The following is a 14,923-nucleotide window of genomic DNA, read 5'->3' as shown; positions in this document are numbered from 1 at the left end:
TCAAAATTCCCACTTAGGCTATTTGATAGCGGGAAGCGTTCCATCGGTGACTGCTTCATCCAGTGTTACCACCAATTTCACGACCAGTGCACACGGAAAGGTCTCCTTACTCGCTCAAACCACTGAATTAGAAAAAACTATCGCAAAATTCTGGGAACTGGAGCAAATTCCGCCTAAGACCTTCCTGAATGAAGAAGAGTCCGCTGCCGAAAAAATATTCACTTCAACTACCAAGGTCTTAGAGGATGGTAGATATCAAGTTTCTATTCCTCTAAAAACTCCCTCAGAATATGAGAAACTCGGAAATTCCTTTTCGAATGCATCGAAAAGATTTATTAGTCTAGAAAGAAGATTCGAAAAGGATCCCTCTCTCTTCTTAGAATACAAAAAATTCATCGATGAATTTGTGCAACTAGGACACGCTAGGAACATCCCTTTAACACTAAAAACCCCTGAAGGCCACAATAAATATTTTATCCCTCATTTGTGTGTCTTGAAAGATTCGAGTGTGACTACTAAATTAAGAGTCGTTTTTGACGCTTCTTGTCCCACTTCTTCTGGAATATCTCTAAACGATACAACCATGAAAGGTTATCAAGTACAACCGGAACTCTATGATATACTTTGCAGATTCAGAATTTTTAAGTTTGTATTGACTTGTGATATAAAGAAAATGTATAGACAAGTTAGAGTTGATCCCAGACAAACCTTCTTGCAAAACATCCTTTGGCGTGAAAAACCGTCACTCCCTTTTCAATGTTTAGAGCTTTTGGTATTGACCTATGGAGTAAAACCTTCTGGTTTTCTCGCCACTCGCGTACTAAAGGAGATAGCTATTAACTCTGGTCACAACTTCCCATTGGGCACTGACACACTATTGAATCAATGTTATGTAGACGATATTTTATCTGGTTGTAATAGTGTGCAAGATCTGCGGATTTTGTTCAACGAACTCAATATGCTATTGAATCAGTCCGGATTTGAGTTACACAAATGGTCCTCAAATTCAAAGAGTTTTCTTAATCAGATTCCTGACGCATCAGATTTGACTCGAAACATGAATCTAGATGGTTCTCCAAGCAAAATTCTCGGTCTGACTTGGAATTCTGTATCTGATTGTTTTTTAATTTCGACACCGCAAGGCTCCTTGGAAGGTCCAATAACTAAAAGAAAAATTTTGTCCACGATAGCTCAGTGCTTTGACCCCCTCGGTCTCGTTAACCCCGTTATAGTTAGAGGCAAAATTCTCATGCAGAAGCTTTGGCTTCAAAAATCAAATTGGGATACTGAAGTTACAGAAGAATCGATAATCCATGAATGGACTAACTTCTGTCAAAATCTCTGTAAACTTAATTTTCTCAACATACCCAGACCGCTCTTTTCAGACAGTCCCGTCAAGATCCTTGAAATACATGGTTTCGCCGATGCTAGTTTGAAAGCTTATGCTGCTTGTATCTATTTGAGAGTTATGTACTTTGATAATGCAGTCTCTGTTCGTCTTGTGTCTTCCAAATCCAGAGTCGCTCCTCTCAAGTCACTGTCGCTTCCAAAATTAGAACTATGTGCCATGTTGCTCTTAGCCCAATTAAATGAGCGAATTGTGAATGCTTACTGTAAAAAACTAGATGTTGCTTCTGTCAATCTTTGGTCAGATTCCCAAATTGCCCTAAGTTGGTGCAAATCGCACGCCAGCAGGTGGAACGTATTCGTAGCCAATCGCGTATCTCAAATTCAAGAGTTGACACAAAGCTACTGTTGGAGACATATCAAATCTGCAGACAATCCTGCTGATATCGCTTCTAGAGGTTTAGCTCCTCAAGATATTCTAAAATGCGACCTTTGGTGGAATGGCCCCAAGTTCTTATTAAATCCCGAGTTAAAGTTGGAAAAGTTTGATATTGGTTACAAATTATCTGATTTACCCGAGGAAAGAAAAATCGCTTTAGTAGTCCAAGGCAAATCTTCGGTAAACAACTTTTGGCAACAATTATTCACAAAATTCTCCCGATTCTCTAAGTTACGTCGCACTTTTGCCTATTGTTTACGCTTTGTCCACAATTCTCGAAACCAAAATAAACTCTCTGGTCCCCTCTCGGTACAAGAATTGAATTGTGCGTTAGAAAAAATTATAACTATTATTCAAGAAGAAAACTTCTCCAAAGAAATCTCCGATATCAAATCTGGTAAGCGGATTTCAAATAAACAAATTTTATCTTTGAACCCATTTCTAGATAATGATATTCTGAGAGTCGGTGGCAGACTTGAAAACGCTAACATTCCTTATGAGCAGAAACATCCCGCGCTGCTGCCTTCTAAAAATTATGTCGTCAAACTCATGCTTATTCAAGAGCACAATCGTTTGGGACATGCTGGAGCACAGAATGTCTTGTCCAATTTTCGGCTTCGATTTTGGCCGTTAAATGCACTTCGAGAAATAAAAAAGGTGATCAGAAGCTGCCAAACTTGTTTTCGTTTTAGAGCTCAAGCTGCCCAGCAAATTATGGCTAACTTGCCCAAGGACAGATTGCTAATATCTCGCCCTTTCCAAAGGGTTGGAATCGATTTTGGAGGACCTATCATGGCTAAGTCGTCATCTCTCAAAAAAGCCCCTCTCATTAAAACTTACATTGCCATTTTTGTGTGCATGGTTACTAAATCAGTGCACATCGAATTGGTTAGTGATCTATCGACCCAGACGTTTTTACTCACTTTAAAAAGGTTTATATCACGGAGAGGAAATCCATCTGTAATATTCAGTGATAATGCAACTAATTTCCAAGGATCTAGAAACAACCTCAAGGAACTTTATCAATTTTTCAAAAATAAAGACAATTTAAACTTCATCCAAGATTTTTTGACTCCTAATGAAATAATCTGGAGATTCATACCCCCAAGTTCTCCACACTGGGGTGGTATTTGGGAAAGTGCCATCAAAGGTGCTAAGTACCACCTTAAGCGAATTGTCGGAAACTCAATGTTGACTTTCGAACATCTTTACACTGTCTTGGCTCAGATTGAAGCTATAATGAATTCAAGGCCCTTATGTCCAATCTCCAATGACCCCTGCGACTTTGAAGCGTTAACCCCTGGTCATTTTTTAATAGGCTCTAGCATGACCGCCTTCCCTGATAGAGACTTTAGTGGTACGCCAGAAAATCGCCTAGCGTTCTGGCAAAGATGCTCTAAGATGCAGCAACAGTTTTGGAAACGATGGTCAGTTGAATACCTTAACCGACTGCAAAATCGCCCAAAATGGCTCCACCCTTGTGAAAACTTGAAAATCAATGATATGGTTCTAGTAAAAGAGGACGGATTGCCTCCCCTTAAGTGGTCGCTCGCGAGAATCATTGATGTGATTACAAGCTCTGACGATAAGGTTCGAGTTGTCAAACTTAAAACCCCTGCTGGCGAGCTAACCAGGCCAATAACAAAGATTTGTCCTCTACCGAGAGATGAAGCCCCTTTTTCCCATATTCACCCTTAAATCTCTTTATTTCTCCATACTTCCTCTTTTGAAGTGTAACTTCAACCGGGGGAGAATGTTGATAAAACAACCCAATGCCCTCGCGAACCCTGAAACGCGGATATTGCGTTAGACGTGACAACGTCTATCGCCTCCCTTGATCACGCTGCATAGACGTGACTGACCGCCCCGACGGCGCCTGTTTTCCAGACATGCGTTGCGCGCAGTTAGTCAGTCGACCGCGACCGCCCTTGACGATAGAAAAGTGAAAATCGCCCTATCGCTAAACCCCCCCTTTAAGCCCCCTTCACTCTTAATATTCCCTTATAAGTCGGTGTCCTCTTTGGACTAGCCCCTCAAATGGTTTCTTTCGAGGAAGTTTAATCTCTATTTTAACGCAAATTGTGTTTGTGATTAACTCAAATAAACCGATTGTTAAATGCCTTATCTTGTACCGTCGTCGCGTTGTGACAGAATATAGTTTGTGTTGTGTTAAACGGCTATCATTTAAAATAAACCAGCCCCGCAAGAATACAGTCCACACCCCCAACAAATCAACCCGTTAGATGGTGGTGAAGCAAGGATACGTTTCTCCCCCAATAGAAAAGCATACATTAACTTACAAGAACCTGATCTAAGAACATAGCTCCCGGAAAAGTTAGTTGTGGTTAGTTTACCTCTGTCTAACGAAAAAATTAAACGATCTTTGCTTACGTATTTAAAAACATTATCAAGTATCACCAAATATTTTTTAAAAATTTTCTTTCAATATTTTGGCTTCCAGAAAAATATGATTTTCTCAAAAACTGTTCAATAGATCGGCAAAATTTTAGAACCAGAAAGTGCGCGAGATCCGGGGCCATGACATTTATTTCAGACATTTTTTCGATTGTATACAAGGTTTTTCAATTATATACAAAAATCTAAACGACGATGAAAATCGTTCTGTTCGCTATTAATTTATTAGCCGTAAATCAAAATTCGTGAATAATATGGCCAATTGGTTTAAACAGTGTAATAAGCCACATCGTGAGCTACAATTTTTGTATTTACGGTATTCGTCTATCGCATACGCTGTTCGAGATATTTAAAAAAAATCCAAATAAAAATCACAATTTCTCGCCCCAATCGAGACGCGATGACGTCATTGATTATTACGGCGTACTGCATGGTTTCAGAAAATAAGTATTTTCTTGAAAACCACTTCCTCTATTCGAAAAAATCATACACCGGGAAACGTGGGAGATCCAGTGCTATCACCCCTATTTCAAACATTTTTTGAATTATATACAGGGTGTGTCGATTTTTGCCAGAAAATCTAAAAGTTCCTTAAAATTTCCGTTTTCGTGGGTAAATTATGGGCGATAAATGAAAAACTGTTAAAGATGTGATAATTTGATTTGAACAGTATCGTAAATTGTGTCGAGAAAGAGTTTCAGGTTTTGTATATCATACAGGGTGCGCGAGATATTTAAAAAAAAACATTACAAATACCTGTTATTTGTACAATTTACCACAGTTTTGCCGTCACTTTGAAGTTCGGCGAGACTTAAAAGATGCATGGGTGTATGCATACTAAAATTACATCGATTTTGGGAAAGTTCCATAGTGGTCCGCAAGAGCACTATAGAAAAACAATGCGTCCCTCTAGGACAAGCAACCGCGAAGGGCCACCTTTTCAAAATAAAAAGCTGCTTCGCGCTACGCGCTACGAACTTGCCCCGCCCAGCGACGATTTTTCGAAGGCAATCTTGTTCAATTTGCGGCTTAATCGTTTTCTTATATTTCCTGTAATTCTTGTACACTAAAACTTATACCCACACATTCTTCGTAGCTATTAAAGTGTACCTAAAAATTCTGTTTAGTAATTTCTGTAAGTCTCTTATCCAGTTTGTTACATGTAAAATATATAGGATTCACTGTTTGTCTAAGATCCTATTGGGTCTTCATATTTGCCACATTTGTTGTAATTTCGTAAAAGAACAACGTATTGAAAGTACAAATTACATAAGTTTGTAAGTACGGTACGGAGATATTGACACCAAAAATGAAAATAACAATGGCACAGAGAACTGACTGTTCTGTGACAATAGTAATCACTTATCTTGGTATTGCCAATTATGTTCGAATTTCAAAGATTGATGTTGCGTTCTTATAAAAATTAATTAATTTTCCAGAAAAATTACAGCAATGTAGCAACTTAGACAGTTGGGGGGTGACGCATGTGCAACGCCTTCTCTACGAAAATATCATAGCTACCTGCGACGCATCAATTTTTACCGTAGTAGGGCTACTATATTATCTTATAGCTATATGGAAGAAACTAACTAAAACACTTCCATTTAGAGAGCACTGCAGAATATTGCAACTGCAACATTGCTTTCAAGTTGTCAAGTTGTCCGCCCTATTTAACGATCCCTGTGTTGGAACTTTTCATTTTATTTCTCTCTTGCATTAGGAAACACAGTAATAGCGGGTTTGGCTTATCGCTGTCATTGCAATGTTTAGTTAGAAACAAACATTTGATTTTATCACTACTTTCGGTTAATAGATTGTTTTCTTTTTCGTTTTCATTTTATTTGTTACTTTCCCACGTTCCATTATATATATATATATATATATATATATATATATATATATATATATATATATATATATATATATATATATATATATATATATATATATATATATTGGAGCAATACTAAGAAACCCAAAACAAAAAATTACTCTGGAAAACCAAGGAGTATACAGTGTAGCATGCGGATCGTGCAGCCTGACGTATGTGGGACAGACCAACAGAAGGATTTCAGCCAGGCTCGAGGAACATCGTTTAGCCTTAAGAAACAAACAAACAACATCTGCTTTGTTTCAGCACCAACATCAGACAGGCCATAAAATTGATTTCGGCACTTGCAAACAAATAGCTAATATTCCTGATTTTAGGACTAGGATTATACGAGAGGCCATCGAAATAGAAAAGTCCGGACACCTCAATACGAGAGACGACGCTCTGCATTTATCCAACACGTGGAGAACGATAATCAAACAGCAGAGCGATGCGCAGCAGCCAACGGGGACATCGCAACTACGATCGGGCGAAATTAACAACGCGACAATTCAGGGGGCGGAGCCACCTCCCCCCACGCACAAGCAGCACCGTTACCATCTCCGGCGTAGAGTATAAATACCGCACGCACCGCCGATAACCTCCCAGTGTTCGAAGTGTTTTCGGAGCGCGAGCATTGAAGATGCCAAGTGAGATTTTGGCGAAACGTCTGCAGGATTCCAGTCGGATGCAGGATTTGCAGGATTCCAGTCGGATGCAGGATTCCAGTCGGATGCAGGATTCCAGTCGGAGTTCAACGAGCGAACGGATGATATCCCGGAGTATAGTGTCATCATATATATATATATATATATATATATATATATATATATATATATATATATATATATATATATATATATATATATATATATATATATATATATATATATATATATATATATATATATATATATATATATATATATATATATATATATATAATTTTTTAACCGTTTTATACAGTTATCAAATTCATATTTTTCATTTCATAGAAAGAAAGGTCCTTTTTCGCGAATTTCATTAAAATTAGAATTAGCTAAAAATAAATTCAAAATCGTCACTTCAATATGATTATTGTTCAAAATTCGAACATCAGAATCATCATCATCATCATAATCATTATGAATTGTGGGATACGGCACAATATTCTCGCCAGTAAATTAAAAGTGGAAAAGATAATATTAATGATTTGCAAAGTTGCAAAAAGGAAGTCAACTGCGTATTCAGAAAAATGGAGGCAACAGTTGGCAGAATATTCCTAACTAATAAATTATTGTTTATATACCGAGTGACACAAGAAAGTGGGAAAGCTATAACTTTTAAACGGCTTGAGATAGCAATTTTAAATGTTGCACTTCCAGTTTGAACGGAAACGGCAGTAACTTCCGAATTTTAAATGGGACAACCTATATTTTTTTGCATTTTTGGATTCAGGAGATCATTCTACGTAGGATAGGATGGTTTTTCTCTTTTTTTTTAATTATTATCTAACTTTTGCAAATTGTGTCTAGGAGGCTGTGACCATCATAAATACTATTTACCGGGTCACCTGATCATGTGAAAAATTGTAGAGGAAACATTTCTTTACTGGCCTAATGGCAAATAGCATTTAATGTCATGAACTATTAATTTTTTTGGATAATCTAGTTTTTTCAAATCGCACCCAAGTGGGAACACAAACTTTTTAAAACCGATGCTTTTATTGCAATATTTTGACACCAAAATTTTAAAAAATAAGCTCACAGGAAGGAAAAACCAGATAAGTAAATACATTTTTACAAAAAATAAAAACAAAATATTGCTTAGTGTCATGATTGAAAATTCTGACAGTTTATACATTTTCAATTTTTTTTTAATACTAATGTGCTTTTTTCTTTCCGCTGCATGAGCATCAGTTTCTTCTGCATTTTTAATCTTACCGACTTGAAAATTAATAATGGACATTGGACATTCAAGCTATATTAACCCCCCAAGGATTCCAATTTTTAGTGCAAGTGAAAATATTATTCTTTTATCGAATTCTGGACAGTGACAGCAATTGTCATGATCAAATAAAAGGCGTCGCGTTGGTGTGACGTTATACATTTTGAACATCTGCATAAAAGGACTTTTCATAAATAATAAATCTACGCAAAAACCCCTAAAGCTTTTGCATTAAACCTTTTTTATTTAATGAAAAATACAAAAATTGGAGGGGATGACATTATATATAACATAATAATGAAACATTTTTTCCTTTCATTTCATTTTAATGTTATTGTTGTTATTGACTTACTTGTATTTTTTCCCTAAGTAGACTGGCCAATGAGTTCACCGACGTGACGGAGTTTGCCGGCGAATTGCTGTCTGAAAATTCATCTTGTCCGGGCGGGGTTAACATCCTCGGGCTCAACACCGATTTCCTTCGGGCATTTCTCGTGTGCCCGCTGCAAAAATTTTAATTTTGATGGATCGCGACGGCTACGTCAAACGAGCACGCTAGAGAAATCGCGGCGTCTGAACAAGTGTCCCTTTTGAAAGTCCGTTAACTTTTCGAGACTCGCTCATTTATTTAACTTAATGTAATAATAAAATCATTGGAAGAGAGATGACCAACATCGCGGCATACCGGATGCGTCTACTACGTTTAAGATTAACGTCTGCTATAGTTTAGTTCAAAATATACCGTAAACATTTCGGCTACTACGAAACTCTTTCAGATTTGTGAAGTTTCTAAAAAATTTTACACCAAAATCAGATTGGAGAAGAACTAATGAGAATAAATAAACATTTTATTATATAAATACGGTTCATCCAGACTGTCAAAATTAACCCTGTTGCCAAGCTGTGAAGGAAATTTCAAAATCTCTTCTGCTCAAGAAATGAAATTCCATCAAAATGGTCTTATAATATCAATAATACAATAACCTATTGTAAAAATATATATTCTAAGAGGCTATTTCAGAATAGGGTGGAATAATGAAATTCGCCAAGAAATTTTAATTTTACTGTTAATAATATATAGGCTTTGTTATCATTTTTGACCACTTCGCGAATAACTAGAATTGACCGCTTTTGAATTATTTTTATCGAGAAAGTGGACTGTCAGAAGATAAGTTCACCCTATTTACCTATAAAAAATAAACACCAATCTTAAATGAGATTTTATTTTATTAGATTTAATTAATTTTTACTTTGAAAAACGTGTGCCTGTGAAAGGCATAACCGTAAAGCGATCAAATTGTTTTCCGGAGGCGAAAATACTTAAAAAGTGTAAAGCAGTACCGAAGAGAGCAGAAGAAAATATTTTACCCGGATGAGATGTGGGTTAATAATGTATATTATAGTACCAAAAATACGGTAAGACCAGTGTTTTACAAGCTGTCATGGAAGGCGAGTATCAAGGTACCTCCGGGTAATCATCCATACCACACCAGCAGTACCGAAAATAACCGAAGAACAGCTTTTACGTTGATGAGCTGTGGGTGGATGAAGATTACATAGCCTTAAACTATTAAAATAACTGGAAAATACGACGACCAAATAGCAGAAACGATTCAAAAACCAGTTTGAATGGGTGGCCAATTGACTCCAGTAATAGACACCGATATAATTCGAACCAAACTATATCTTCTGTCAATCACCATTTTATTTTTCGAAAAGTCAAAACGACAGATTTATGTTTTCCTAAATTAGGTTGGCAGCTGAGATGCCGAAGTAACTACATCAATTGTACCATCTTCGTTAAAGCGAGATCATCTTGTATTATTTATTAAGCGTTCTCAGAAAGACACAAGGCACAAGGCATCCGACTGCTTGCCTATCTGCTGTTGCAATAAAAATGCTATTGTTGCAATTAATTTTTTTAAGAAAATGAATTTAGGGCCTTAGAAGCCCTTCTTAATTGGTCACTCGGCACACTGTTCACCTTCAGAACCTAAGAGTAATACAAAATGCTTACTTAAAATTATGTTCAAATATACAGAAATTTTACTCTACTACATACAGTACAATGTTAGTACAAAACATTTCAAATTATCGCTATAAATTTATAGAGCTGATATTAGTTATTCAGTAGGTTGATTATTTACTTGTTTTTAAATTTTTTAATGTTTAATTAATATTAATGGCGTTTATAATCGTTACTCGTGCGTTTTATCATACAAAATTCACAACATATTCTGCGAATTACAATTAACTAAGGGATTGTAAAGTAATTAAATAAGACAAGAAAATCGGTATACCAAGAGTCAGAAGATACTAATATGAAGCTGATGTAAAACTCTTATGGTTTGGTATCCCGTCGCGTTTCGTTTTGAATGCCGGTAATTGAAATGGACATAAATACATTATTGACTGTAATGGAGGCACAAATATATAATGTAATGTGCACCATTATCTCGTTAACGACAGTAAAAAGTAAACTGAACCGCCAACCAGTGTTACAAGGGGAGAAGTAGAAATTGAGGAATACGTAAGTTCATGGTGCCGTCTAGCCTAGGTAAGAATTTTAAATTTGATTTAGTGAGCCGAACTGAGACTTGGCCATAGGTCGACGAGAACATTCCGAAGTAATGGCGTATGATTTACTTATTACTGAAGGTGAATGTTTCAATAATTCTGAGCATAAAATTTATTTCAAAATTATATACAGGATTATTTACGTTATATGGTACGGAATATTTTGGCCAAGGTTTTGTAGAAGTTTCACTATTAGGACACGCGACGGTCCATTATTGTTATAGTTTATCTCATTCTTCATAATGTTGAGTTTCGGCGGATCCTCCCCAATAAAACTTTAACGATAATATTACCTATTGTTATTGGGTAAAGGCATTAACAAAAAAATTATTCTTTCTTGAGTGACAAGGCAGGGGTGGGCCAGGTATATTGCTGTCCTTCAGATATATTTTTTGAGTGTTGACCACTTATGGCGGTGCTGAATAATCGTTTTTACTATGCGAAAAAATTATTTTAAATGTCGGGTCGAAACTTTAATCAGTAGAGACAAGACGCTTTAAAAGAAACCTGTTTACAAAACGCCAATATGGTCAATAAGGCGATTAATAGTGGAGAATGGAAGAAACAGTATATTATGCAACAAGTGCGGTAAACGGCATTTGACTCACGAGTTTATTTGCTCCCAAACTCGTACGTTAAAATCCCGGAAATTTCCGAAGTGGCTGGGATCCGTGGGAAACGAAACCGACGTGGAAAAGTGACGCGTTGCGATGTTCAAACTCGCCGTATGGACCTAATAAGAAGGAAAATATACTGTCTTTATCAAAGCAAAGCTGGTCCTGCTTTAGATAAACTGAAAAAGAAGCTAGAAGAAGATGAAACCAATATAACTATAAGGCGTGTCACCCTCCATAGAGTTGTCCGTAAAATGGGATTTAATTACCGCAATAGATCCTTAATTTACCTTAATGAAACATACGAAACATTATATCCAAAGGATGGGTTGATTCCACTCAAAACTGTCAAACAAAGGAAAACGCATCACCCTAATACCAGCTGGGTCAGAAGACAAGACGTATTCATCCCAAACTGCTCGCTGTTGTCTGCAAAGAACATTACAGATTCCAACTTTGATTATCATGAGGATACAAGTGCCGAACTTTTTTAAAATTGGTTCCAAAACGATATTTATTCCCAATAACAGTGTTATTGTCGTGGATACCACAGCCGTCTGTAACAAGAATATTTATTAGAAAATAATATTTATTTTGAATTCAGTTACAAAAAAGCGCAACTTCAGAAAATCCTAAATTCATATGGAATTAAGAAACAGAAACAACATAAATTCTATAATTAATCTGAATGACGACTCTGATAGCAAAAGCAGAATGAGATTGAGACATTTAGAATAAAAATGTAATTATGTTTAGATATTCCTAGCTATGAATTTATTGTATATATTTAATGTCATTGTTTTTACCAGAACCTTTAGGAGTCCGTCCCTAATGTTCTGTCCTTTAATACCTACCGGGCCCGAGTTTTATTGCGGTCGGCAGGTAACTTCCATAATTGCGGACAAAAGCCAGCACGATGAAGATTGAGACAGACTATATTTCTTAAAATGACCGTCATGTTATAGTGGTTGTCCCAAGAGTTTAGCAATACATCATACATTATGTCCCAATTGTAAAAACATTCGCAACTTATACAGAGAGGCCAAAATTTATCCTAATCTAAAATCTAAGAGGTCTCTTTAATTCGATTACATGCTATTTTTTTAAATTATTGCTGGAATGGGAAAATCCAGGCGGTCTAGTAAAAGTCATCAATGAAAACAACTAAGAAAAGTTTACTTTTTATAACTAGAAAACGTTTATATACAACTTTAATTAAAGTGGATTTTTTTCAATGACTAAATACTTGAGAAGTATAAAGCAGCGCCGAAGGGAATAGATTTTTTTTTATCTTGAAGACACGTGGAATAATCAAGCTTCTATAGTACCAAAAATGTGGAAAACCAAACACATATCCGGTGCCCATAAGGGATGTATACTCTGTTTCTGTAATCGGAGAGAATTATAAATCATTATTGAACTGTAGAACTTAATGATCTTAGTTTATGCTGATAATCGAGAGTGGCAGGTAGGCAGACAGGTAGTTGACGCACCTTTATCTTAGTATTTAAAATCGGAATTATAGTTACTTTTCGGCAGTTGGTGGTAAAGTCCGTTCTTGAAAATGACTGAAGACATGAATGCCGATATTTTTGAAGACTAGTTCCAGCAAGTGCTAGATCCAGACTCTGCTATAGACATGAATAATGACAAAAAAGAAAATATCCGAAAAACTACTCACGTCTTCTTGGAAACAAAATAATAAGCAGCAATTTCCAAAAAAATATTCTGAAAAAGAGCTACTGGAGATTGTAAATATGAATCGCCTTAAGACGAAATATAATCTTAGTACTGTGAAAATTGTGAAAAATGGAGTAAGTGGGATAACATGCTAGAAAATACTGTAGAGACCCTTATTATTTTTCTGGACTTCAACCACTATAATTGATCTAACATGATGGCTAAAATTTCCAAATAAATTTCTGTTTCTAATCAATTCATTGTGAATAACTATTGCATCTCTTTTTTATGCAAATAAAAAATTCTGTAAAATTTTATTCTGTTATGAATAGCAGATGTCTTTGCTGTACAGTGTAAAAACTATCTTAACGTTTTTTACAAATTTGTAAAGTTTGGGAACTGCATTAATTGACTCGAACTTACCAAAAAAACAAACCTTGCAGTTCGATTTGCCGTAGAACCACTTAAAACGCAAAGTATAGAAGGTGGGCCGCTCTGTACAGCAGCCGCATAATCCTCTTATCGCTCATATAGGTTATTTAATTATCAAAGCCAATATAGTCGATGGGAGATTATACCTTTTAGGGCGTTCCAACTCATCTGTCCAATTAATAATTGCTTTTCTATCCATTACTCCAGCAACGCCCGATTCTCTAGCACATTCTTCCCAAAAGGAAGCGTGACTGCATTACGTACGGGTATCGGTAGGCGCAACCTCGAATTCACTAAGCAAACTGTTTCGACTTTTGTTTATTGATCGTTTCACTTATCGCAAGACATGTTGGTTATATTGATAAATCATTCCTCGTATTGTAAATATCCACATCGGCCGTAATTTATGCAAGGTGGGCCTATATTTTATCTAGAAACTTATGCGTGATACAAAAAAATTAAAATACAAAAGATGTTTCTATTAAAATGACCTTAATTTTTTTTGTTTTCCTAATCGTGAATTTTTTATATACAGGGTGGTAAAACAAAGTTAAATTTATTTAAATAGAACAACCTACATTTTATAGTTCTTTCAAAGACAAATATATACGAGTATGTGCCTGTGATGCACCGTTATGTTTAAACCATCATTGTTGGGTTGCTTATTAACTTTTTAAACTTTTTTACATATATTATTTTTAAGGAAATATTTTTTTTTAATACGCGGTGTTGCCACGTTTCGCAAAATCATACTTTTCTCAATTTTCATAAATTATATAACATAGTACGGGTCTCTGATAAAAAAGATATAAATTATCAAGATATGAAACGAGGAATTAGCTCCTTATCAACTTGTTCACAACCGTTTTAGAGTAATGTTAAGAAGTCATATTAAAAACCTAATATTAAGCTTTTCACAATGTTGCCAAATGTATTATTTCTACGTTTAAATGTCTACGTGAAATGATTACAAAAAATTAACACTATCTACTAATGTACATTATATGCAAGTTAAATTAATTAAATTAGTATTTCAATATGTCCTCCGTTTTAAAATACAAGTAGTATTTGCTAATTCTAAATGGTATATAGCATTTGAGACGCAATTCGTTTCATTCAAATAGTGTATTCCGCCCGAACGCGTTGCGACACTTCCAAAACTATCGACGGTTTATCTTTGTAAACCATATCTTTCAATGTGCCCCAGAAAAAAAAGTCCATCGAGGTCGAATCTGGACTTCTCGCTGGCCAGGAGTTGGTTCGGTTTTGTCCAATCCACCCTCTGAAATTTTCGTTTAAAAAGAAAAGAAAATGCTTTCAGTACGATGGTAAGGAGCGCCATCTTGCTGCCAAATTAAATTTGGATGCTCTCTTTGGGAAATATTATTATGTATAAGTATAAATATACGGATAAGTACGGATGTTAAATTATACAAAATGTAAAATATGGGTTCCAAAATTATAGATCTCCAGATTGCGCACCATACTTTCACTGGTTTTCGCCCCTGCTTGTTTACTTCAAAAACACATTTTTTATTTTCTGAACTCCAATAATGCGTATTTTTTTCTATTAAATAACATCGTAGACGTTGTAAATATTCATCAATCATCAATTCATCGGTC

The 14,923-nt window shown here is 35.7% G+C and overlaps 1 protein-coding gene across 6 annotated transcripts in view; it reads right to left on the bottom strand.

The window, feature by feature from the left end:
- The window catches only part of LOC132702136 (myogenesis-regulating glycosidase), a 67,213-nt gene that overhangs the window by 22,141 nt on the left and 30,149 nt on the right, over positions 1-14,923 (bottom strand). For 5 of the 6 annotated variants that reach the window (XM_060670583.1, XM_060670584.1, XM_060670586.1 and 2 more), the window contains one exon: positions 8,350-8,500. In XM_060670583.1, the coding sequence (XP_060526566.1) occupies positions 8,350-8,500 (151 nt within the window). Of the gene's footprint in view, positions 1-8,349; positions 8,501-13,446; positions 13,588-14,923 lie in introns of those variants that run through there. The other variant, XM_060670589.1, reaches the window with a different exon arrangement.

Source organism: Cylas formicarius, unplaced genomic scaffold, assembly GCF_029955315.1.
Source record: "Cylas formicarius isolate icCylForm1 unplaced genomic scaffold, icCylForm1.1 PGA_scaffold_5__7_contigs__length_24384050, whole genome shotgun sequence".
NCBI lineage: Eukaryota > Metazoa > Arthropoda > Insecta > Coleoptera > Brentidae > Cylas > Cylas formicarius.
Note: the sequence above shows the minus strand (reverse complement) of the source record. Positions and strands in the feature narration are given on the sequence as shown.